Source organism: Ruditapes philippinarum, unplaced genomic scaffold (genome assembly GCF_026571515.1).
Source record: "Ruditapes philippinarum isolate M1 unplaced genomic scaffold, ASM2657151v2 ctg805_1_1_1_1, whole genome shotgun sequence".
NCBI classification, from domain to species: Eukaryota; Metazoa; Mollusca; class Bivalvia; order Venerida; family Veneridae; genus Ruditapes; species Ruditapes philippinarum.
The window spans coordinates 23401-51146 of record NW_026858563.1 but is presented as its reverse complement, the minus strand read 5'-3'; the positions used below and the strand labels follow the sequence as shown (position 1 = coordinate 51146).

The 27746-nt window shown below is 32.4% G+C and overlaps 1 protein-coding gene across 1 annotated transcript; it reads right to left on the bottom strand.

The window, feature by feature from the left end:
- Nucleotides 1–640: 640 nt before the first annotated feature.
- On the bottom strand, nucleotides 641–26173 carry LOC132753595 (uncharacterized). Its single transcript, XM_060744079.1, has 11 exons — nucleotides 26007–26173; nucleotides 25350–25449; nucleotides 10921–11115; nucleotides 10497–10667; nucleotides 7677–7718; nucleotides 7192–7227; nucleotides 6883–6924; nucleotides 6363–6395; nucleotides 3174–3215; nucleotides 2931–2972; nucleotides 641–1448 (listed from the first exon to the last, which is right to left on the bottom strand). The coding sequence occupies exons 1-11, from the start codon at nucleotides 26171–26173 to the stop codon at nucleotides 1356–1358; spliced, it is 963 nt and encodes a 320-aa protein (XP_060600062.1). The 3' UTR covers nucleotides 641–1355.
- Between the last annotated feature and the right edge of the window lie 1573 nt (nucleotides 26174–27746).

Genomic DNA, 27746 nt, shown 5'->3' with positions numbered 1-27746 from the left:
CGTCCGATCTTTAAACAATATGATTATCGATGATAAAGAAAATATTTTATCAACTGACAATTATTCTATGCGGTTAATCTACTGAACACCGGCTAGCATTAATTATGAAACGGACCAGGGAAAATACAGGAAATACAAATAATATCTACAAGTATTTATTGTAAATACGCATATATCCTGATGAATGAAATAAGATATTATTTTAATTAAATTAAATTGTTTTGTCAGAATTGAATGCATAAACCCGATGCAGAAATTAAACAAATCTCGCAAAACTGCCATAAGGCCTGAACTTCTGTAGATCTTTTTCAATTGATGTTACAAACGTCCCAACAATTTGCCGCTTAAATAATTCGTCGCCCTTTCTGTCTGTGAGCATGTATTTGCCGTATTTGAATCGCTTGCGCGACCTGAAACCAAGAGACTTGCTCGACAACTCATTTTTTTTCGTTAATTTAATCACCTTATACAAATATAAAGGAGTAAACCACATTTATTGGTAAAATTTCCGAAAGAGCGAATTTCTAGTTTTTAAACGGGGTTTATACTTCACAACTTACCCGTCTGTCTACTGCTGCTCAAAACTTGTTTGTTCAGCTATTCAACGTCCAAACGACGCCAAAAGTCAGATTTATGTCATTTAAATATTAATAGATGATAACTTGTATTTAACTTCATAAAACAATCATTTAATTTGTTTTAACATTTGTTTATATTTAAACATTATATGAAAATTTAAGCGTGCACCGATGTTGCGTTGCCATGGTTATTAAAGTGCACATAACTTGTAAAGGAAATAAAAGTTAACAATACAAGTAAATCTTACTTTTGAAAATAAAGACACTCTTTTGATTCATATCCACTAAGGGTGTTTTTATGAACCAAGTAAAAAATGACAGCAAAAATCCACGAACTTTTTGAACATTCCTCGTATATGATAAGGTGAGTATGATAAATGGTTTGAAAAACGATACATCTTAGAACAAACAAAAACAAAACAACAAAATTTCCAAAAGTAGTCAGGAGGGATGCTCATCAAGGAAAAAAGCGCTCGATGACCCGTCTATATAAATCCGCCATCTCGGATGCAGGAGAAAATGAGTCGCTTTTTGAGCCGACTAGGTCGTAATGACAGGGCGCCGCCATATTGTCTTGCAGACGAAATTTTAAAGGGGTCACCGAGTTCATTTTTCCTGGATGACCCCCCACCTAACTTCTTCCAAATAAATAAATACCGTATCATTTAGATGCCCATTTTTTAAAAAACATCTTCGTTAAACGCCAATAATATTGAATAGATACGAGATTTCAACACATATTGTCTGAACACATATATTTACTTTGTCTTCCAATACCTATAAACAAATACAAAATAAAATTATGATGTATGCAGTAAGAAACACAGAGAACAGAACTTCATCGTTATGTCTTCTAAGTGCTTCGCATATCTGAAAAAAAAAAAAAAAAAAAAAATGTTTGAAAGGAAAAGATGAAATATATCTTAGTAGGAATTTTGATGTTTTGAATAAATGCGAATCTACTTTTAATTTCGATACACATACGTAATTAAGCACATGATTGACAATTTCACTTTGTTATAATGTCATGCTTAAATAACATTCCATAGTTACTTATTCGGCATGTGTTTCAATGAGTAATATATATTGATGTGGACTTATTCCGTTCAAAACCAACGAATTTACATTAACCGTAGCAAGCAGTACTTGCCTATTAGCTTACACTGCTGTATATGTTTCCGTTTTAGTGATAGTGAACGTTTTCTTAAAGATGGAGCATCTATTAAAACTTGTCCAATTACTAATATTATGAATTTGTCGTTGACACAGTGGGTAGTGCAAGATGTTATCAAAGCTGTACACGAAAAGTGATATTCAAAAGAAGGATATTAAAGACCAGTTCCAATTGTATGTAATATTAAAAAATATCTGAAAACATTGAATATGATCAACTAGAAATTTATGTAAACAAAACAAACTAATAATATGAATTTCGATCTGGTTTCAGAAGTATTTTTCTGATTATGTGAGGTCGATAGAGACAATTACGTTGACATGGTTCTAAAAGCAGAAAGTTTTTGATAAGCTAAGATAACTGCACTATACTTTAAAGCAATTTGAAAATGTTGGGTTTGCGTTAAATGTTGTCACATGGTCCCATATTTGTACTTATTCGTTTTTTTGCAGATAAGAAGTTCGGTGTACTCCAATGCTCCATTTTTGTCCACTGCTTTTTTTATTAAACGTATATAATTCTATTTTGGACTAAAATCAAACCTTTATACAGCACATCTTAAGCACACAGGGTCAAACAATAAGGAGGAACCTTAGACAAAAGTTTCAGTTTGTAACTATGGTGACACCTGTCATTAAAAAGCAAGTACAATATTTAAGTCTCGTTTAAGACAACTAATTTAAAAAGTTTTTTTTATATCTATGCCTGCTCTTATTGGTACAATTGTATTTTTCAGACATCTGAAAATGGCTCCAAGCTAATCACAATTAGATAATGAAGTTTGTTTTTAATCTTGATCAAGACAGCACTTTACTTTCAGCTGATAAACAAGTTTCCTGATTGAAGCAGAGTGAAGCAAATTAATCTTACTCATGTATTAAAATACAAATAATTATGTATTTACATACATTTAACATGCTGTCATTTTATTCCAGCAAATGACCGATGTTTAAACGCCTTATGACCATTAAATAAATCAACTTGATTTTAACGTATGAAAATCTTATACCACTGTTTGTTACCTGGTATCATCCTATCAGAGAGGTAGCATTTCCTTATTTTACTTCATAATGAAATTCAATAAAATACTAAATAAATTTATTTAAGTGAATTTTCAAGACAATTTGTTACATTTAACCCAGATTGTACAAGTTTATACTGTTTAACAATATTCTTACCTTAGCTTGGCATGTTGATTTTGCTTCAGATGAAGTTGAGTTCTGCAAAAAAAGTTCAAAAGGTTATATATTTTAGACACAATATCTTTAATGTGAATTACTTTTTACAATTAACTCTGTGCATGTATGTACCATTGTGATATTATGTTTTAAAACATATTATTTGAAAACTGAATTATAAAAGTCGCTACGTGCAATAATTTACATAGATATTAAAAAAAAACAAACAACAAAAACACTTACTGAAAGTAAACGAGTCCTTGCTGGATCTGGTTCCATCAAGATCTGGAAGTAACGGTTTATATGACATAATGATTGATAATTAGATAAGAACTAAGATTATCTTAAATTTACTAAGATACATTTAAAGAAAATACCGAATAATATTATCCCCCCCCCCCAAAAAAAAAGAAACAACAAAAAAAACCCATCGGGCACGTATAATAAGATTTCATTAGAACAAAACGGATTATACAAATAAAAATGAAATTTTGAAGCAATATTTGTGAGTTAGCAACAGCTTCGGTAATAGATTGTGAAAAATGAATTTCACATTTGAGGTCAAAAGACAAAAAAGAGGTCGTTTTCGAAAATCACAATGTTTTGGAAAATCACAATTATATGAAGAAACGTTTCAGTGATTTTTTAAATATTAATCTGATTGCAAATAACTATGTATGGAGTTAATAATGTTTGTGACCAACAAAAACAGGTTGCTATTCTCCTCCTCAAGGAAATTGTGAGACGGCGAATGACGCTATTGGTTATGTTCTGCATCAATAAGGAGGGCATGTCTTAAGTTATTGACTTGTATGTTTTATGATAATTGCGTACAAATGCCCATGCTGGTCCTTCGCGTGTACCTAGTCAGACATAAACGCCGGCAACCGCAAGACTTTGACTCCGTTCTCATCCCAAAACACGGAATATGTAGGGCTCCGCTTTGGCCAGCTGTAGAAAAACTCTCCTACCCAGATTTTGTATTTTTTTAGGATTTTCATGTAAGCAAATATGTCTATTATGCGGCCTGAACCAAGCCCTTGCCACCGCCTTAACTGGCTCGTTCCTGCTTGCAACATAAAACAATTATATCGTCCCGCGCCTTTAAACTCTGACCGTAAAGAGTGATTTTTCGGTAAAAAGCACTTTTGCAAAATGGCTTGGGTCAAGTGCCTGTGACTTCAGGCCCGAGCTAAGCGAGTAGCTCTGTGACGAGCAGTTAGAATTCTTCCCGTTGGTTATCGCGCACGAACTGGTTGTCTGTTTTGCCTAAGACGATTAAGAATCTTCTGAGCCAAGATCCACTATCGTCGTGCAGTTGCCTTTGCTGAGGTAAGATAGGTATAACTTTAAAACATTGTCAACATTCCGGCGTAATATGCCAAAACAACACATCATTTTAACTTTTTGTTGTCTGCAATAGGGTAATGGAATAATGTTTCACATGATACCTGCATATGCAACCTTCCAACTGTAAAATCTTTCAAACTTATTTTAAGAAAACAAAAAGACACACGCCTAGCAATTACTTTCTGGTAAAAAAAACTTCAAAATATTCATACAATACTTTAAACAAAGTATATTTCTGTAAACAACCATTTGTTTTTGCAAAACGTAACCTCATCACCTTTTGCCTTGTGGCCAAATAAAATAAAAACTTTCATTTTTTATCTTCAAGTGTACGCAATTTGACACAGCTCGACGAAAGCTACTTCGCAATTTGAATAGTGTTGACATCGATTTAAATTAACTTCTTTTAGCCAACCAAGACTTTTTTGACAAAAACTAATAGCGTAACTATTTCACACGTATAGACGATTTTCATCAAAATATGTAATGATAATCTGACACGAATAACAAAAAAACAATTTAGTTTATTTTAGACAAAAAAAGAACAGAGATAAAGATGATATTTGTGTGTGTGTTGTTTTTTTTTTGCATATCAAATTGAAATATATTTCTCTGAGTGAACACCAGATGCAATATTCTCTCGTGTGACATAGCCACAGGTGAAAATAGAATAGCTGATGTTCACGAATGAAATATATTTCAATCCTATACGCAAAACAAATAAATTTTCTTTTGATTTCATACTTTTAAGTGATTTAAAGTATTTGTTATTGATTTTACCGCTTTACGTTGCGCATTCTCATTTATTAAATGAGTTAATGTCTAGCTGAATCTTTTGAGATTGACCATAAAAATATACGTTTATGTTAAGCAGGTACGAAATTTCAAAAATTTACAATAAAGCTTAATATGAACGATTTATCTCTTATATTGTGAAATGCAAACAACTATTATTCATTTGAACATTAAGAGATGACGTATTGTCACAGATATTGTTATGCATTTTTCAAAATAGAAATCATAACGACATTGAACAAGTTCTGTACGTTCGTGGTTAAGCAAAAATCTGGAAATTATGTTAATTTACTTTGGTTGTACGAATTGAAAATGACCTAAAAATAGATAAGAACTTTACGTTTAAGCATAAAAAGCTGGAAACAAAGTAATCTCTGGCTCAAGCCGAATGATATCAAAATGCCTGTAAGTTAAAGAAATATCTCTCATGGAATATAATCTTGGAAACAATATCTGATGATCAACTGAAAAAGAGACTTGAGTTGTAATGTTTTGTACTAATTACTAGTATTTGAATGCATTTTCAATTTGTTATATTTTTGATCCCTTTGATCATTCGTTCTAAGAAATGAGGTTTTGAAAATTGAGACCCGCTCATGTAAGTGATAGGAGGCATGAGGGATATTGCACTTATTTATTTATCTTATGTACAGACTCAATCAAACCGTGTCTCTAATTCTGTTGTTTATGGTGCTTCCGAGCCAACACCTGATGAAGACCCCATACCGAAGCGGAGTAAGAAGTGTCGGCTTTTGTTTCAACGAAACCCTTGAATGTTTTTGAAATGACCATTGAATATAATAATAAAAAGATTGAAATTAACCACGAAACATTTCCAAAACATAATTATCTGTAGATATTATTTTTCATTGGATATATTATATGAAAGTGTGTTTTTTTCTTCAAATTATGAAATGGATTATTAGAACTGAAGGCTTGTTGTTCAGGTAAAGTCTGGAAGAAATGTTTGATATTGAGCAATATATGATTGTATGATATTATAATTATTACTATTATACGATACGATTTTTACATTTAAGTAACTCAGCTCGAATCATATCAAAGATACCAAAATAGCCGTCATATAATCTTTGTTTCGAGCACATTAAGTTTTGAAAATTGAATACTGCTCAAGCCGGTGCAAGAAGGAATGGTGGATATTGCACATTTTCATTTTCTTAATGGCCTGACTCAATCAAACCAAGTCTGTTATTTTCATGTAATTTTGTTGTTTTTGGTGCTTACAAAGAAATTTGTTTTCAGAATTGTATAAAACAAAGTCTTTACCAAAGTATTGTCGGGTTTTCTTTCCATGCACATCTGGAAGAAAAAATATTTTTGTAATATAGAGTCATATATGAATGGGTGTTTGAAAATGATCATTGAATAAGAATAAGAAATTTTCTACCAGACATTTCCAGAATTTTATTCGTTGTAAAAAATATTTTTAATAGTAAAGATATTTTGAGAAATAAATATGCACTAATTTCCTAGAGTCATGCGTTAATGCATATTCATGTCATATAATAGAATTACCAATAAGCATTAGAAAAGAAAATGACATTCAACATATTGGAAAAAATTGAAAGTCTTGCATTTTAATTTTCATCAATTCTGATATATTTTTTATATTTATTGTTAAAATGATGTCTATTATTCGATCACTATGTTTGTATTAAATGTTTCATACAATATTCAATAAATAAGAACGATAAATTCCTAAGATTTTATATAAATTATTCAATTAGGCATTTACAAGAGCAAATTTTCTCAGGTATTGAAATGCATTTTTCAACATAGATCTTACCGGAATTGAACAAGATCCTTTCTTTTGTGGTTCAGCTAAAGTCTGGCAGAAATGTTTAATCAATAAGGAATAATAATTTTATATGTTTGTGTGATTTGCTAATGGCTACAAGATAAAAGCTTAACTCTTTGTAAAAATTAACTCAAGTCAAATGATATCAAAACCTCTATAAGATAAAGAGATATCTGTACTAAAAAAGTATTTTGGAAATAGAAAGTGAGATCAATAAAAAGAATAAAATTATAAAATTATTCAATTGAATATTTCTCAATAAGTGAAAGGATTTTTTTTTCAAAATGGAAATCCTACCGGCTTTGAACAAGTTACGTCTGTTTCAGCTAAAGTCTGGAAGAAAGGTTTATTTAATATTCGGATATGTTTAATTTGCATGAAAAGATATTCTCCATAATTTACAATTTGATAAAAAAATAATGTTGATATATGAAAAGAATGGTCAATATAAAAAGGATAATACACAGTCATGTTGATAATGTTTCACAATATACTTAAAACATTCATTCATATAAATGAAAAAACACATCCTCAATGAAGTCTAAGAACCAACGCTCGACTTTTTATCCACAGTCTACTTTGTAAACCCTACTACAGCGTGGATCTTTTTTGTTAATGCTCATTGGTGTTGTTGAAATGACCATTGAATATATAAGAACAAAAGATAAAAATTAACCACGAAACATGTTCAAAACATTATCAGTTGTAGAGAATATGTTACACTGGATATAAATAAAAGTGTTGTTTTTTTTCTAATGCACTTTAAAAAATTGAAAGCTTACCAAATGTGAACAATTTCCGTCTGTGTTTTGTTCAGCTAAAGTCTGGAAGAAATGTTCACCTGATATTGGGTTATATATGTTTTATAATATTATATTTACTAATAGATATGTTTTTTTTTAGTTTAAGTAAGAAAGTCGAATCAAATCAAAACTTCTTTAAGTTAACGAAATAACCGTCATAGAATAATACTATATAATCATTGTTTCCAGCATATACATGTATATTCTGAAAATTGAATACCACCCAAGTCAGTGCTAGAAAGAATTAGGGATATTGTACTTTTTCATTTTCTCATGTACAGACTCAATCAATCCGAGCCTGTTAGTTTCTTGTAATTTTGTTGCTTTTGGTGCAACGGAGGGATCACCTTTTTCAGTATTATATAAAACAAAGTCCTTACTGAAGATGTGGGTTTTGTTTCCATGATTATCTGGAAGCAAATGTTTTTAATATAGAGTCATATATAAATGGGTGCTTGAAAATGATCATTGAATAAGAATAAGAAGATTTAATTATACACCAGACATTTCTAGAACTTTATTCGTTGTAAAACTACTTTTAATGGTATAAGTATTTGATAAGTTAATATGTATAAATTTCCTAGCGTCATATGTTTAAACATATTCGTAGCATTTGATAGAAACATCCATAAGAAATCGAAAAGAAAATGTCATTCAACATATTGGAATGCACAGCCTGTGACATTTTCATTTTTGTCATGGTTGGCTTTCTTTAGGTATTCTGTATTTCTCAAATTATTTTTCGGTTTGATTGAGCCTGTTCATAGACGGTACTGTGACGTGCAAACAACCATTCACGCCCCTAGCACCGGCTAAAGCAGAATTCAACATTAAATCATGGTTATGGTGAAATTTTGAATTTGGAAACATTTAGCAGATGTGTTCATTCGGCGGTTATCATGGTTCAGGGTGACACGTTAATGACATTCCCTGAAAAGCGGCGTATAATCCCTAAGTAAAAGAATGAGTGTGACCTAAACGAGAAAACAATTTTAGTAACTATGTTATAGTTTATGATACAAATGTTAATGTCTAAAATAAATGAAAGTTTTTTTATTCATCTTAAGTTCTTGATGGCAGGAAAGTCTCTTACTGTAAAATTAACTACAGACATATTTCAAATGTTCTAGAAAATTACATTTTACATTTAATGTATATATTATATCCGTCATCAATAATGACTAAACTCAATATATGATTAAATTGTAAATTATCATACGTTATTGAAATGACCTAAAAGAAGAGCTGCATGTCAGACAGCACGCTCGAATATTCAAAGTCAACAACCTGCATAATAAAGGAATTCTCTTATTCATAAAGTAGTATAATTCTATGGAAAGAAACAAATACCAAATTGCAGGTCAGTAAATGAGTTCCTTTTTCTGTGCATGAAAAAATTAACAGAGATGTTTCAACATTTTGACACACGCGCAGGGCATTATCTATGAAACTATAGGCAAGATGTCAGATTTTAACCATTTTACAATATTGATAATCTTTTCAATATCACCTTTCATTAAAGTATAAAACAAAGAAGTATTTAAGTTACTGTTGACCTCTGTTCGTAATACCCTACCCACTTTTGGATTGGTTAAGATCAATAAAATACATTTCTGGCATACTTCACTTATTATAAAGACTTGTAAATACATTATTTCTAAAGCTTTATAAAATGAAATCATGAATGTTATTCAGTTTAAACAAAAACAAAAGATAAGTTACACACATTAAGAAAAGGTTACCCAGTTTGCAACATTTTTTTTCTTGTGTCGTAAATTTAGGCGATGAAAACTAGAAAAAATGCAATCAAGTCAGAATTTACAGCATGAGTTAGTTAAAAAATGAGTAATTTTGTGTTTAATTCAAATTGATTTACAAAACTTAGAAAAGAAATAAGCAAACGTAATTATACTGGAATATTTAAGGATTTGGCGGCCATCTTTGACGCCACCTAGGATATCTTAGCTTTGCATCGGGGAATGGGTCAAATGAGTATCCTTTTCAGAAACTACAGATCCAGACTAGTAAAATAGGTTGATTTGTAGCACGATTAAGAAATAGCTTTCAAAGAATATTATCTTGAAAAACAAAATTGTGATCAATTGCAAAAGACTTTTAACTTGTTATCAAATCTGACATATTATCATATGCATTACGAAACTGTTGTTTAACATTTTTGGGTTTCATGCTAAAAAGTGTACAAAATATTATTGAATAATCATAGTTACACGCACTGGCAGTTCTTAAAAAAGCAATGTAGCTCTTCAAGTTAATTAGTAACTGAATGCTGGGTTTTCGGTATATTTCGCAGACACGTGCTATAATATTTGAGTGAGTAGACTTATTGACTATTAATGGCTATTTTAAGAACAAAATGTGTTGTGTTATGAAGGCCATGTCTAAGATATTATTTTATGATGTTATGTACATTGTGATCATGTGGATTGAATGCAACATTAATTTTCATGAGTATAACTATTACATATTTTGTCTTGTTACCTATGTTTAGTTTTAATATTTCAACAGAAAGTTGTCTTTGAAACTTTGTAAGCAATACGAAATGTTTTTGTCATTGAAATAGTAATTAAATTTAACTAATTAAAATTTAATTAATATATGCTATAAGATAAGAATTATTAGTCTCAACAGTTATTTCAAATACCTATACTAGGCTTTATATTTATCATGCGATACATTTTTCATTGAAATGTGTATTATATTTAAATTTAAGAAAGTCATGTCATAAACGAAAATATTTAAGCTGGATCACAAAAATAATAGAAATAGATAAAGCAGTACCTCAAGCTTGCTTATCCCGTTGTACCACTCGGTGAACCAGCCCTCTCTTTTAGTTGGATCATTAATATCCTGGTAACGTGGGTCGTGGTCTATCATCATGGATGCTCTTTTCCAATTTTTTGCTCCTTTTGCCTTTTCGTTTAACAAATTAAGGAACAGTTTCTTTTTTGACTGCAAACGATAAATGTTTAAAGTACTTTACGTGTTTAATCTTGTATGAAAAATTTACATTTAGCGTGATATTGACATTGGTGTATCAAAGTGACTACTGGTAAATTTAAAAACCGCGGTAACCTTTTTACAAATTGATAAAAATTAATGTTGATATATGCAAATGAATGGTCAATATAAAAAAGGATAATACACACGTTGACAATGTTACACAATATACTTAAAACATTCATTCAAATAGATGATAAAATACCTCTTCAATGAAGTCTAAGAACCAATGCTCAACTTTTGCTCCACAGTCTACTTGGTATGCCCTACTACAGCGTGGATCTTTTTTTGAAATTTTCATTGCTTTTTTGAATTTTGTTGATAATGTAATCTGCGGATTTTCTCTCAACATCTGAGAAAAGTCCTCTTTTATATCTTCTGTGTCAATATATTCTTCATCCTCCAAATTAATGAACAAAGACACGAAACGAAATTAAAAAGTATTTTTGACATTCGCAATGAAATCATCTCAAATTATTATTGTTTCTTATGGTAGTATAATACGAAAAAGCATTTCTTATGAAACGTAAAAAAGAACCAATAGTTATTTAATTTGAATTCTGTTTAAATTGTGTTATAGCCGGAAGAAAAGGAAAATGATAATGTATAAAACAAATGGTCTGTTCATACTAATTCGTTAAAATTAAGTATAAAACACATATGTCATTAAACCAATGCCTAGCGAACCGAACAGGGAAGCTATTGAATTTAAAATGTTAAAGGAATGGAAGCGTATATGGTTCACCTAGATGATGTGGTCATGAGTATTTTGTATGACAGCAAGACGTTTTTTGCTCAAATAGGAACTCAAATTGAGAAAATATAAATATGACACTTTAAATGACACTTTTTACTGAAACGTTAATATATGACCTCCATTTTGCGCCATAATGAGGTTTTAGATGACTGATTTTTGTTCGGTTTAATCAGATGTTTTAACAATTCATTTTTTTCACAAAGACTAGACTTTTTATTGACCTTCAAATTCACTTGTTAGACTAAGGGCGTTATTCTCAAGGAAATAATTTTGGAGTTATTTCCTTTTTTACTTATAATTTGTTGCAAGATGTCTATCTATACTAGATTGTACTACTTTAATCTGCATATTCAGGGGGAGTTTGGTTATTCAAAACCTAAGCCCTAGGTGAAAATTTCTGGATCCGGCCCTGTCGTATTATGTAGACTAATATCAAAGCTATAAGGCAAGGCGCAAAATACAAAAGACATTATCCTGAAAGCAATATACATTACAGTTATGCCCTTTTTAACATAATATCGGTTGTTGATGGGAATCAGACGTACCGGTATGGGACTCTTGCCTTGTCTGAGATATTGATATCTCTCATTTGGTTATATGCTATTTCTTTCTTTAATTGTTTGTTTCTATCAAAGTGCGACATAGGCAAACACTAAGATGTTTTACTAAAAATAAAGAGCACGTGGTTTCTATTCATTCAATTTTGATACGTGAGAAGCATAAATTCAAGGCAAAGAATAGAAAATATACGCTAATGCATTTTCCTTTTTTCTACTTTAAAACTCTATTCCACAATAAAACAAAAAAAATCAAAATTTGTAAGCTTACTAGATTATTGTAACCATTTACTGTTTTAAAGAAGATAACATCAACTGTTCGGACGTACACATCTGCTTCAATAATTGGCATAAATCTGAGCAGGCCGTATATTTATCAAAGCTTGATGATATTCTGTCTTTGATGGTAAAAGCTGTGGTTGAATGTTTACTTTAGGTCATGTTTTCATACTCTTACGCAAATCACTTCCCTGTGATCAGAACAAGTCTCAGCTACGACGCTATTTACTTTAGTCGTTACGCTCTGCCAATTAGTGATGATAAGACTCTGAACTAAGTGGAGAGTATAAATGGGAGATATACAGTTAATAGTGATTTACTAGCTGGAAAGCCCTTACTGAGATTCAGCAGGCTGGAGGGGTTAATGCGTAGAACTGATTTATTCATACATAGGTTTCACCAATTATTTTCTTACATCAAGTCATTTAGTTTATACGTTTTTATCGATGTTAAATTGAACATTAACAAAACAGATTTTTTGGTTATATACCAAAAGCAAGAAAATGATAAAACCTTGATAATTTATTGGCATACATTAATACAGGCTGTATATTTACCAAAGCTTGCTCATTTTCTCTATGTGATGTTAACAGCTGTTTTTGTTTGTATTCTTTGGGGCTCTTTTTGACGCTAATTAGTTCATTGTTACCGGAACAAGTCTGAGCTACGTCTTTATTTACTTCACTCGTTACGCTCTGCTGCAGAAATAAGTAGTTTTAAGCATATGGTTTAGTAAGCAATTATAGAATAAACATATACATGCATATGTAAATCATTTATTTCAATTATTATATTTTACAATTATAAATAACGAATATTAAAAAAAACGGTTTTCAATAATTTTTATATCACGCTTACTGATTTAGAATTGTTAGAATGATCGTGAAATTCAAAAGAACCTTCGTTTTCATAAATCATATCACAATCGCTTTGTCATGAGTTGTTGATAACCAATTATCTTTCCATATTTATGTTAATAATATAAGTGTTCAGCTTTGTGATAGTGAATCATAACCAAATATTCTTCCATGAGATAAACATAGCTTTTAAGATTAATTTTGCATGATAAATTAGGTAAAAAAGTCATCAAGATATGATGTAAAATGTCATCTTGTAACAGATTTTTAAATGAACTTAGAAATTATCTTTAACAATGTGGTCATACCACGTGACTTTTCGGGTACGGAACACGCCGATTTTTCACCCGATTCAAGTATGTTTTTTATTCATAACTTATTTATTACACAACCGATTTTGATCAGATAAGGCGCAGAGTACCCGTAATTATATCAGCTATCCACGGTATATCAAAATTCTGAAAATCCCTGAATGGTTTTTGAGAACATTCGAGTACAGTTTTCTTTTAATAGCCTGGGCTAAGGGGAACGATACACACTCATTTGGCAAAACAGGCGATTTCTAGCAAGTCATATGTTTTTGACACTATTTCATACAAAAATACATGTTAAATCTGATATATTTACTATGTCCAATGTATCGAGTGAATGCAGTGTTGTTTAAGCATATTTTCATAAAGTTATGTTGAAATGGTACGGAACACACTGTTATTTCAAAAGATACGGAACACACATAATTTCTGTCTTTGAAACAATTCTAAAATAAAATATATAAAAAAAAATAATTTAAATTATAATGATAGTGATTTTTTTCATAGTTATACATTTTATTAATTTAAACGAGAACCCAGGGACCTGTTTTGCAAAGTATCAATATGCCTACAGTTTAATGTAAACAGAATTATTCAAAAAATAAAAGAACATTCTGAGAGTATGTTGCGCAAAATTCGATTTTATATGTTTAGCAATTAATATTGGCTATAAAATGTTAAAATTTTAGGGAGAGATACGGAAGACATTCAAAATTTTGTTTTGATTTTCATTTGAAACAATTAGGTATATTCTTTTGGATTATAAAACGAATTGTGAAATTCACGGACATCTGTTATGTGCAATGATCATTTCATTTAATTTGTTTGTTGGAATATATAAATGACTGTCTAAACGTAGTATGAATATATAAAGAAACAAGAAGTTAGGAGTAATATATGCTCCTTGCAAAATGTTGTTTAAATAATCGAATTTGGAGAAAAAACGCTGGTTTTGATGTAAGTGGATTTTTTTAAATCACGGAAAGTTTAAAGTTTTTTTTCGGCCTCATGATATTTGGTATGAATCATCTGCCAGGGTCCCAAACTAACTATCAAATTATCTACATATGGAAAAATATACTCCGCAGTTTTACGTGCAATCAAAATTAATAATTTTTATAATTTGAAGAACCCATATGGGAACAAGGCCTGTTATATATCGTAACGTAGTTTATACAAGGTAACCTTGTTACATGTACATGTAAGGATATACATGTTAGGAAATTTGGTAAAAATATGCCTATCTTGGACTTTCATTTCAAGATGCATTTAACACTTGAGTTCATGAATATGCGTGCTTGCGTGTTTGTTTTAAAAATAGAATGATATTTTAATAATACCCATTTTGTCAATCAAATGCTATGGATTTTGGAGGCTGAGTTATGTTTTATATACTACATGAAGTAGGTACGAGACCACAAGTGACTTCGATGTTTCGATTTTTATGTGCGAAAATTTTCTTACTACCGTACAGAATGTCGGTCGTTTTACTCAGGTGCCCGTTCGTTCCTTTATTTATACCCAAAGGGGCACTTGTAAAACTCGAAAGTCTCCACATGATAATGTCAGTTTTATGAGCCGTGAAACCAAACTAAAATTGACCTAATTACATGAATTAAAAGTTATTTTTAAAGCTTCATGCCTTAAAACATTAAAAATTTAAGCAATGGCGACTACATTTTTATTTGTTTGGGTCGTCAGACCAAACAAATAATGGTAGCGAAATTTCAGGCTTTGATATGCTTATTTGCAAAATAAGAAAGTACTCCGAATCCCTGGAAGCGGTTACTTACTTTTATATGTACTCTAACGCTGAAAAAATAAGGGGGGATCACTGTGTTAAGTCAAATCACCAGCGCATTAATTTTCAAGCCTTCTCGGGAGAAGAAAAAGTAGTTCCCGATTGGTCAAAGATTTCAAATATTGTGTAATTCTTTACTGATATACATGTAATATTAAGCTCCATGATTATTTACATCAGTGTCAAACGAAATTAATAAGGGTTACAGACCCTAATTTAGAATGATATGGTTTTCTTCAGGCTGTTATCTTATATAACTTCCCCGTGGTCGAGGGGTTACACGCTCGTTTAGGAAGAGAGATGTCCTGAGTTCAAATCCAAGTTAAGGCAACTCATGTTTTTTGTTTTGTCTTTGTTTTTAATTGTTTAAGCCAAATTAATAATGAATTACATATCAGTGTTGCAATAAGCCTTATAGCCAATCTACTACAGTTATGACACTAGAAACAACATTGGTGGCACTATACAAAAACAAATTAGTTTACAATCTCACAGCCTTCACCTTTCTGACATTCTGATACCCAAACAAATTCAGCGCCTTCTGTGATTTGATTTAATTAAACATGACCATGATATTGCATAATTGTACCTAATGACTTGCTTATTATTAACAACATATAAATATATATAAATTGTTATCAAGTAATGATACTTTTCAGCGATTTAGGTCATGACCTTGTATGTTAAGCGCGATCTTTTGAAATATAGTGCACAAATACATATAAATGTTAAAAGTAAGCATAATGATACATTGCAAAACAGGCCCCTGGGTTCTCGTTTAAATTAATAAAATGTATTACTATGAAAAAATCACAAACATTATAATTGAAATTAAATTTTAATATATTTTATTTTAGAATTATTAAAAAGACAGAAATTGTGTGTGTACCGTATCTTTTGAAATAACAGTGTGTTCCGTACCATTTCAACATAACATTATGAAAATATGCTTAAACATCACTGCATTCACTCAATACATTGGGCAAAGTAAATATATCAGATTTAACATGTATTTTTCTATGAAACAGTGTCAAAAAACGTTTGACTTGCTAGTAATTGCTTGTTAAGACAAATGAGTGTGTACCGTTCCCCTCGGCCCAGGCTATGAAAAGAAAACTGTACTCGAATGTTCTCAAAAACCATTCAGGGGTCTTCAGAATTTTGATATACCGTGGATAGCTGATATATATACGGGTACTCTGCGCCTTATCTGATAAAAATCGGTTGAGTAAGAAATAAGTTGTGAATAAAAAGCAGACCTGAATCGGGTGAAAAATCGGCTTGTTCCGTACCCGAAAAGTCACGTGGTATGGCCACATTGTTTAATACGATTAACGACATACCATTTCATAGTCTTCATTGAAACCTTTATTCTACAATTGAGATAACATAAAACAAATTACAGTGCTAATTATATGACTATTAATATAAACTTATATACAAATGTTGACTTAAGGCATGTCTACAGTTAAAGTGTTATCTTCTTGCATAATTATTTCTTAACATTTATTAATTCAATCTCAATATCTTATATAAATGAGGCAGTATTCTGTCCAAAAAGGTTTTTAATCATTAACAACTTAAAATGAGAATATTTGCGTAAATCATTTTTATATCAAAGGCATAAATTACATTCTTTGCAGTAGAAAGTGAAATCATATTTGATAATTTTCACAGTGAAATGCATGTATATTTAATTTCTTTCATTCTAGCCGGTGTCGCGTAATAATCACACGGGCGTAATTTTACCACGGTTTACTCATGTTTTTTAAAACTTGCCTGTTACTTTATTTACAAACAAAGCGATGTGAAAATTGGTATAAATCTTCAACATAGAACAATTATTTCGGTGCATGTATTTGAATATTCTGACAGTATTTATTTTTTCCAGAATATATGTGTGAAATTGAGCTAAATCGCCAAATTTTGCATCTTTCGTAGGGCATTTTGAAAAAACCTGCAAGGCTCTAAAAGTATTTAATTCATGAAAATAAATGCTTTTAAAACTTGTCAGGGGTGTTAAACTTTGTTTCTTATCCAATGTTTTAATTCTAAATTGGCTAGAACTAATCTTAAGCTGTAGTTGAAAATGGCCAATTGCGCCGAAAACTAGGTCAAATTACCCGAAAATTTTGCCCGAAAGGGTACTTTAAATTTAAAACTTGTCATTCATTACCATACACTTTTATTCTTAAGAATAAAGGTCTAATAAGTTGTCATATATATTAATATTCACAATTCAATGATTGTTTTTAATCAACAAACGCCATAAATATAAATAACACGATTTAAAGCGACTTGTATCCTTCGGCCGTTTTAACAAATGGCGGACAAATTCTGTTAAAATGTGATCTATATACTTTCTTTTAACTGATTAAGTACGTATGCGTCATTATATTGAATTAACTTTGATATCAAAATATTACAAAACGTTTTCCCAACTCAACAAATCATTTAGACAAAAATGACAATTCAAATTAACAATGGAACTTCACAGCGTTACTGCATTAAAGTCAGCTGCCATTTTGCCAATTGAGGATACCTTAACTATGGTGTCTGATTTGTGCCATGTTGTTATTTTGTTTGGTTGTGGTTGTGAAAAGTAGCAAAACCTTGAAGAGAGACAGAATAAGAAACATATAAAACAATTTATTTTGTCACACACCTTTTAACCCTTTTCAGTATTTTGTGAATAGAGGCTCTTCAACCGAAACAACATAAAAAAGATAAAATGATGAGAGGGGACACATTTTTTTCCATGTGTCTTAGGGTGAGAGAAATGTGCAGCCTGACTGGAACTCGAACCCGGGACCCTAAATAGTGAACACTTCAGAACTGTGAAATACTCCCCTGCTTTATTGAAATTCTTCCTTGAATTTCACAGAGTTAGAGAGAAATGTAAATTAAATTCAGAGCTAATTTATAATTATTCAGTCACGGTCCCCCATTGGGCACAAAGTGTCAATGAGTGAGAAAAATGTGCAGCCCGAGCAGAAATCGAACAAGCGACCCTCGGAATACATACTGCTGCTCTACCAACTTAACTATCTGGCCGCTTACACATCATCTTCCAAAAATAGTGAACTATTCTGACCCCTGCTATATTTAAATTCATCCTTGAATTTCACAGATATACAGAGAAATAAATATAAACTCTGAGCTACATTAAGTCACGGTCCTCCGGTTAGCACCAAGTGTCACAGAGTGAGAAAAATCTGCAGCCTGAATGCAACTCGAACCAGGGACCCTCAGAATACTGAACTATGCCTCTATCGACTTAGCTATCCGGCTGCTTACACATCATCTCCGTTAAATAGTGAACAGTTCTGAACCATGACATACTCCCCTGCTATATTGAAATTCATCCTCCAATTTCACAGAGTTACTGAGAAATGTAAATTAAACTCTGAGCAATATTCAGTCATGGTCCCCTGTTGGGTGCTAGTCATATTAGCTAGCATAATCCGGCCGCTAACAAATCATCTCTCCTAAACAGTGAACAGTTCTGAACCGTGACATACTCCCCTGCTATATCAATTATTAAATTCTGGAAACAAAGTGATCCCTCGGAAGCATTAATCACAACAAAATTACATAAGAATTGCTGAGTCTGTACATGAGGGATCATGAATAAGTGCAACATCCCTCACGCCCCCTAGCAATTCTGACCCCTGTTATATTTAAATTCATCCTCGAATTTACTGAGTTACAGAGAAATGTTAATTTAACTCTGAGCTATATTCAGTCACGGTCCCCCGTTGGGCGCCAAGTTTCACAGGGTGAGAAAAATGTGCAGCCTTACCGGAACTCAAACCCAGGACCCCCGGACTACTGTACAGCATCTCAACCACCTGAGTTATCAAGCCGCTAACACATTATCTCCCCTTAATAGTGAACAGTTCTGAACCGTGACAATGAAAAATCATTTTGTTGCCCCATATTTAAAGTACAATCGCCTTAAATTTGGCGTTTAATCATACTGTCACCCATCGATGACTCTCTATTTTTTTCATTATTTTGTTCTGTTGCAGTCAAGGGGGTGAAGAAAATGAAGTGAAGAAAGCAACAAAACAAAACAAATATTGTGCAGTCTGATTGGGACTCGAACCTAGGACCCTCGAATACCATACCACGGCTTTACCGAATGAGCTATCTGGCCTCTTATACATTTTCTCCCCTAAAAGCTATTGAGATACTTTCCTGCTATATTGAAAATCATCCTCAAATTTCTCAGGTTACAAAACAATGTGAATTTAACTCTGGGCTATATTCAGTCACAGCTTCAAATTCAGGGTACCAAATGTCACAGGGTGAGAAAAAGGTGCAGCCCGACCGGGACACTTGGAGGTCAAAGATTTACATAGTCTGTTAGAGGGTACATTTTGTGTCCCATCTAAAACTTCTTCATAGTTCAAGGGATTTTGAAAAAAAATGGTACAAATGGTTACAATAATAAAATATGTCATGCGCAACACCTGTACCCCTATCTCCAAGGTCAAGGTCACACTTAGAGGTCAAAGCTTAACATTCATTTTATTTCTTTAATAAATTTATTGTTGCATTTGCAGATCTAGCATTGATCATAATTTTGAAAGTCCTAAGATCCATACCTCAATCTTTTGAAACAGCAAAATTTTATGCTTCATATAAAACTTCTCATTGGGGGCGTTTGTACTTCTGTTGCAAATTCTTGTCATTTAATAAAATATATATATTGTTCCTGAACAGTTATTTATGTTGATTTTCTGAAAAGCCATATGCAAGACTGGGTGTCGTAATATCAATCAAATGTATACCTCAGTGCTTGCAGTGCTTTGATTTAGAATATAATCTTTATCACTTTATCAAACTGCACTAAAATCAAATATCTTTAAACGTCTGGTGGCTTTTTTTATTTATAAACTATATACCAGAAAAAATAAAACACAATTATATGTATTCATATGAAAATGACGACTCATATGAAAATTTCTGTAAAATGAGCTTTTTTAATACATTCCCGCGTTTTGGACAAACATAGCATTCGCACAAAAGTTATACCATTAGATGCGGAATTTATTTTGGAATAAAATGGTATATATTTCGATAATTTCGTGTTATTTGGAGTGTATGTAAGACCGTACGTGTGATAATAACGGCACTTCTCCCAACAGTGTGATTATAACGAAGCGTGGTAATACAAATAGTAGAATTCTTAAAAAAAATTACCATTAAACGCAGAACTAGTTTTAGAAGAAAATAATCATCATTTATCATTCGGATAAAACTGATTAATTATAAAGTCGTGTGTGTGATTATCACGGCACTACCCATAACCGTGCCCTTATTACACCACCGCACAATAATCACACGCTGGTCACAGAACCGAACCACTTTATAAATTGTAAAAACTATTGAACACAGTTGAAAATTCAAATTGTAAAATTTGTGTCAACGTTGCTTGAATAGTCAGTAGAACCCAGTGACCCTAAATATCTATTAAAAACCTTCTCATTGAACTCCCTTCCATTTTAAGAATGTATTAATATGTTCCAAGCACTAAATATATAAATACAACTTTATATATATGTATACAGTCTAAATAAAAATACACTTGTGAACAGTTATTTAATGAGGTATTTTTACAAAGGGGACGTAACTTTGTCAATAATCAATAATATTCAGTTTGAACCTCTGAAATTAAACAATTATGGCTCATTTGTACATGTATTGTTACCGGTGCCCATTAGTAGTTTAGGGGTCTATTTACCTCCAAGACTGCGCATGCGCGGCGGCCATTTATTATCTATTAATATTTACTCATTTGCATAGAAGAAATGACCTAACTACACATACGCGGCGGCCGTGTTGAATAACAGACGCGCGGCGGCCATTTTTGATTCTTTTTAAGAATGACATCATCACGTTATAAATAGAAATAAAAAATATCTCCCGGAAGTATACTGAGCTGACTTGTATACCCGATCTTAGGGTTGAATCGCGGACATTAAAGGTCAGGTCCTCGGCCCTAGACGGAGAGATAAATATCATCATTAATAAAAGAAATGTCTGTAAATTAATACCTGCTTAACATTTTAATAAATAAAGGCAAATAAACTAGAATTAAAAAATACAAATAACATATTTTTTATATGGTCAAAATAAATAATGTACATTGAATAAAAATAGTACTTGTTTACCCATCGGCGGTCCGAAACCAAGTGACACAAATCATCAGTGTATTATTTCTAAATGCTCTGATCACGAGTGTAAAGTCGCCACTATGTATGGTGTGTGTTTGTTTAGGTACGGAAACACTAACAATGGCCTATTGAAATGTTAAAGTTAATCCCTTTAAAGTGGCCCTTCGGTCTGGCGTATGTTTATTTAGGGACGGATATGCGGACAATGCTCCATTCAACTGTCAAAGTTTATCCGTCTAAAGTAAAAGCGGGTAAGCAATAAGCTATTGAAGTGTCAGTACCAGTGGGACATAATTTTAAACATATTTTGGAAAAGAAATGCCAACATGTTTTGAAAACTGATCATCACGAATGTGCAAAATTATAAAAAAAAATATCATTAATGGTAACTAAAACCGAACAAAATACAACAAAAAAGCGTTTTTCGTCTTTTGTGCAACATTTTACGATATACATTTTGATTTTTTCACATCAAATGATAGACCTGACAGAATGCTTCAAAATAAACCCCAGGTTGTCGATTCGATTTTTAGCCGTTTTCGAGTTATGGCCCTTTATCGGGTTTTAAACAATTTTTTTAAAAGTTCATAAACCCTTAGATTTGTAGGCTGTTTGAAAGATCTCTGCCAGTAGATACAGAAAATGTATTATTATATGGATCTATCTTTTACTGTTTCTGAGATAGGAGAGTTTCAATATGGCAGACAAAATCACTCATGCGGAAAAACGCGCATAACTTTTTCGTTTATGAACGAAACATAGTCATGTTTGATATCAAATTAAAGGTCTTGACGAGTACATTCAGACGCTGTCGAAAGTAAAGTTCATACTGGAAGTCAAAATCGCTCATGCGTAAACAATATATATTTTGGTTGCTAGAGCAACCAAATACGATATGATTTTTAATTGTTGACTACCAATTGAAAGAACAGTTCAATACCTTTAATTTACACCCCCATTGTCGACTCGATTTTCAACTGTTACAGAGTTATTACGTAACAGAGATTTTTAAACCCAAATTTTCAAAGTTTACAAAACCCTTCAATTTATATACCGTTAAAAAGATCTCGATGAGTAGATTCAGAAACAAAATAGAACGCTGCATATCATTACTGACCACAGGTAATCTCTGGAGGCAGAAAGCTGTCTGCTAATAGCCTAAGTTCATGTAAAAGAGTGTACTGACTTTGTCTTTGGTTTTTTCTTTATACTTTTTTGTCTGTATAGCAATCTAATTATTTTTTACTTTAATAAACTATCCATTTCTGCAGACAAAAAACACTTCTGATCCATAATTATTTGGAAATAAAAATCTTGGATAAGCTACAGATACCAACATTCAATGCCCCAATTAATTATACTGCATTTATAAAATTATCTGAGAGTAAATTATAAAAAACGCCATATAATTTTATTATATAAGTCCCTAAACACTCTCCTCCCTGAATATATGCAAAATCATTTTAATACTGGATAAACAATATGTATCTTTATATAAATCATTTGTTGGAACTGTATACTATATGTACATTTTGATAGAGACTCAAAACGAAGCTTGAAATTGCCAAACTATTGCCTTTAAATAAAGTTTTCATCATCATCATCATCATCATCATCATCATCATCATCATATTATTATTATTAAATTATTTACCAGTGTTTCGACATGTACAGCCTGTTCTATTATGAGAAACTTACAAGTGTTGGCAATGACGACTCAGTGTACAAATAACATACGTTACAAGGCTTACCTGATAAAGAAAAAAATATGATCAAATCCATGCAACCTAAATTGTCATTGATTTATTTTGAATTATCTTTAATCTATTTTTAACCTCAGGCATAAACTCAGTTTCAAAACTACAATTCAAAACTACCAATATTATAAGAAATATCAGAATACAAAAATATGAAAACAACAGACTGGCTTATATACAAATATTTGTGTAACATCTATCCAAATTATACAGATATTCTTTGACTTCTGAAATGCATAACCCAGTCATTTAAAATATTTCCACTTCCGCAGAAAAGCCTGTTAATAAAATTAAGGCTACACTTTAAGTTTTTGCTAACAATTAATTTACTATGTGGAATGGAGAAATTATTAGACTTGCCAGTTACTTAAAAATGATTTATGTTATGAAACATAGTAAAAATCACAAAGCAAACTAATTTGTCACATTATAAAGCGTAAAATGCATGCAAAGAATTATTTGTTGGTTGCCAGGGCTTTAATTGTCTTGGTCAAATCTTTTTTATAGCGTTTGTCTATGCATCCTTTCTCCACAATACGTATTTAAAAATATATAAATATATATATAAGTACATAGAATGACATGGTGTTTTCTGTGTTTTGCCTATTTGAGCATCCATAAATTTGAATAAGAATGCCTGTGTATGAAATAAATATGTTTTGTTTTGTGAAAAAAACCTATTTAAAGTAGTAGTATAATATCTTCTTCCGGAACATTTTATTCTGTAAATGCACGGTTTTCATGTGTTTTAAATAAAAGAATTATTATATGTTGAGAGTCGGCCGTGAGATGTTAATATTATAATGTTACCATTTTTGAATTTTATGAAAAATATTTCATTAGAATATTTCTTTTTTGATATTTCATTAGTTTTATTAAACTATTTTATTCACCATTAAGTAATATCCTTAATATTTACATAAAACAAACCCAAAATAAACCAACAGACAAAGCATCAAATAATTCACAAATTTCTGAAACATTTAAGATATATTTCGCTAATAACAACTGCTTATTTTAACCATTAAAGTATGATTATTGTGATATAACTTCTCTTTAAACTTGTTCTGGAGGCTTATCAGTAAACAGCATTCTGCCTCCACTATATAAAACATGAGTGACCTGAAATTGACCTTAAATTCTGCAACGCGTCTATTGGTCTATCAATATGAGTTACTGAGATATTACAGATAAAGACCTATTGTAGATAAATCGTTATTGCACTAAATTGTTTGAAACTATTCAAACGAGTGTGGCGTCCTTATTTATGGGTCAATTTTATCCATCTTGGTATCAAGTTAAAGGTATTCAAGAGTACTTTCAGACGTTGTTATAGTAAAGTTCATACTGGAAGTCAAAATCACTCATGCGTAAAATGACGATTCTCAGCTTATTTCTGGACATAACATTGGCATGTTGCATATCAAACGAAAGGTCATGACGAATGCTACAAGGTGGAACTAACAAACCGCAAGTGAAGTCACTCATGCGTAAAAATCATTAAAATAACTAAAATAAGCTTACCCCCAGTCTTTACTCCTCGCTATCTAAATCGACAATGAATGAATCGCTACGGTTAATCGTAATAACTGGAGTAAAAGAAGCGTTATGTTTGGTCACTGATTAGACATTACTTGCAAATTTTCATTGGTCTAACTGCAACGTGATTTGACTAAACAGAGAGAGGCGGGGATTGTATTGTCTTGTATTCCGGAGCAATAGCAGTAGCATAACGTTATTCTTCTGGGAATAAATAAAAACAAAACATATGGTAATTTATATTTTTATTTCATACAGAGCAATGTTTTAAAACTAGTGATAAACTTGTTTTGTCAACAACTTTTTTTCTAATCAGTTTCTTCATTTTAGACACTACTGGACGATCATTGTGCTTTTTTGATACGGATCAAATTCTTTGACGATGTCTTTCAAAGTCTTTCCCTGATATCGTTTAATGACATAGTATGCACAGTAGAGGCCGCACTCATTAGACGAAAATTGTTGTAGTTGGCCGTAATTTCTGAGATATTTCTTGTAAAGTATCTTCTCAAATCCCACGCCATAGCTTTCTGGACTATTTCAAACGGAATCGAAATATTTGTAAGGTCCATGTCGAGGAAAATAGAATGCTACCCAATGTTTTCCCGGTCCGTTACTCGTATCTGTGTTTGAAATCACAAATCTTCCGTTTTGTTTACGAATTTCATCAGCCGCACACACTGTCACTGGGTATCTTTTTAATATATTTTGTAGCTGGTAATTATCCATTTTAGAAAGTGAACTGAGTCCAGTCAATATCCGTTTTACGCTTCTTAGGCGCCGACGTTTCTATATTGGAATCATGTAATCGTTTTACTTCCGACTTTGCCATTTCAACCGCTTGTGCCACGGGACTAACCATATTGACCACAGGGCGTTGTGCATTTTGAAGCTTCTCTTCCGTTTCTTTAAGCCTTTTCTCCGTTTCTTTGAGCTTTGTTTCTAGTATCACGAGCCTTCTAAGCGAATTACCGCTACCGATAATGTAATGGCCTCTACGATCGAGTGTCACGTAACCGTCCCTCAAATCTTTAAAATGCTGATACCATTTCCCTGGGTCATCTTAATACGGCACCCATTTTTGTTGTTTATGATCGTACACCTCTATGGAACCCATGTTGTGTTTTGAAAGTAAAGGAGCAAATATCATTCTTACGGTATTTTTATTCTTCATCTGATATGTGACCTTCATCGTCATCATCTTTATTATTCTCAACATTACAATCCTTGATGTCGTGATTAGGCCATTACGTCTCAAACAGGTCTTTTCTTAGTTTAACGGCTTGTCGCATAGATTCTTCAATGGTCATGTCATGCTGCTGTCTAAGTTTCTTCGCTGACTGGAGAATTTGTTGCTGAGCGGGGTCCTCTTGTAATACGTAAAAGTCAATCAGAAACTGGGCATAATTTTGTCTCATCGTCTTTCTCAAATGTGGCAACGCATCATTAGCAGTGCGAGCATAAGCCTCATCAAAAAGAGTACTCTTGGTCTATGTAACTGTTTAGCCCGTCTTTAAATTGTTCTTTACAAGACTGTCGTAAAGGCTTCTGAAATCTTCTATACCATATGTCATGACGTTTGCGTTCTTCTTTGAGCTCTTCTTTTATACGCTTACCAGGAGATCCCATAAAGAAAGCTGGTCTCTTTACACCTCTATAACCACCCTCTATATGATCTTTATCAGTATCATAATTTGCATCTTCATCATCATCATCGTCATCATCATCATCATCGTCATTTATCGTCGTGTCAGACGAATAACATTCACCGTGTAACTGGTTCTCCGGAGGTGTATCCATCCGTTTTCTAAGTTCTGGCTTGTTGGCCTCAAAAACGTCATTACGTAAACGATTATGTTCAAGTGTACTGGATTTTAGATCTATTACCAAATAACTGTAAGGTTTCGACGTAGTTTGCTGGAACCGTTTCATAAAAATGGCACTGGATGTGGGATATATTCTTTTGGCCAATGTCGCCACTTGCTGTCTGTCGATAGGATTATTGAACAATACCAGGTACTGGGTATTCAAAGCGATATATCTGCAGGCTTTTCCTTGAGGAAACACATCCTGAGTGAGATAAATGATGGATACGTTTCTGTGGTGGCTGCCCTTTGTAAAAAGATCGGCAATTCTCTGGTTGCATTTGACTTCTGTCATCAAATCGTCAAAAACAATCAGGTTCTTTTTGCTGGAGTTAATGTACTCAGGATTAGTCAAGTAATCTGGGATACCGTGTACAAATTCTATCCAAGGTATTCTACGCTGGAGTTCGTCATACAGAGGTTGCTATTGTCCGAATCACCATATGATGCGTTTAGACTGCTGACGAACTAGGTTAGATAACAGCAGTGTTCTGGTCCATTCCGTTTTTCCACTACCACTTGGTCCGGAAAAAACCATGGAAAAAGAGTGCTGAAATGTCATCTTTTCTGAAGTTTTCCCTCGAGTTACTTCTTGTAATAGAGAATTACTTTTTACTGTGTCGTAACTGCTATGCTTATAACGTTCATGTCTTCGCATGTTGTCAAGCCTAGAGAACACCTGATTACATACAGAACACTTATTCATTTTAGTAGCAAGATTTATGAAAGCTGAACAAATCTGCCTTCTTACAAATTTATTTAACGATTCTTACGTTTGCAGATACAGGTAAAAAATTTCCTCTCCTCCTCCGACACCTCCTCCCTTTTCTTTCTCCCCTCCTCCTCCTCCTCCTTCTCCACCTCCTCCTCCTCCTCCTCCCCTCCTCGTTCACCTCCTCCTACACCTCCCACATCTTCACCTTCTTCTTTTACTCCTCCACCTTGTTAATCTCCTCCTGCTCCCCTCCTCCTCCTCCACCTCCTCCTCCTCCTCCTCCTTCTCCTCCTCCTCCACCCCCTCCTCCTCCACCTCCTCCTCCACCTCCTCCTCCTCCACTTCCTCCTCCACCTCCTGCTCCTCCTTCACCTCCTCCACCTCCTCCTCACTTGTTTTATCTTTTTTTAC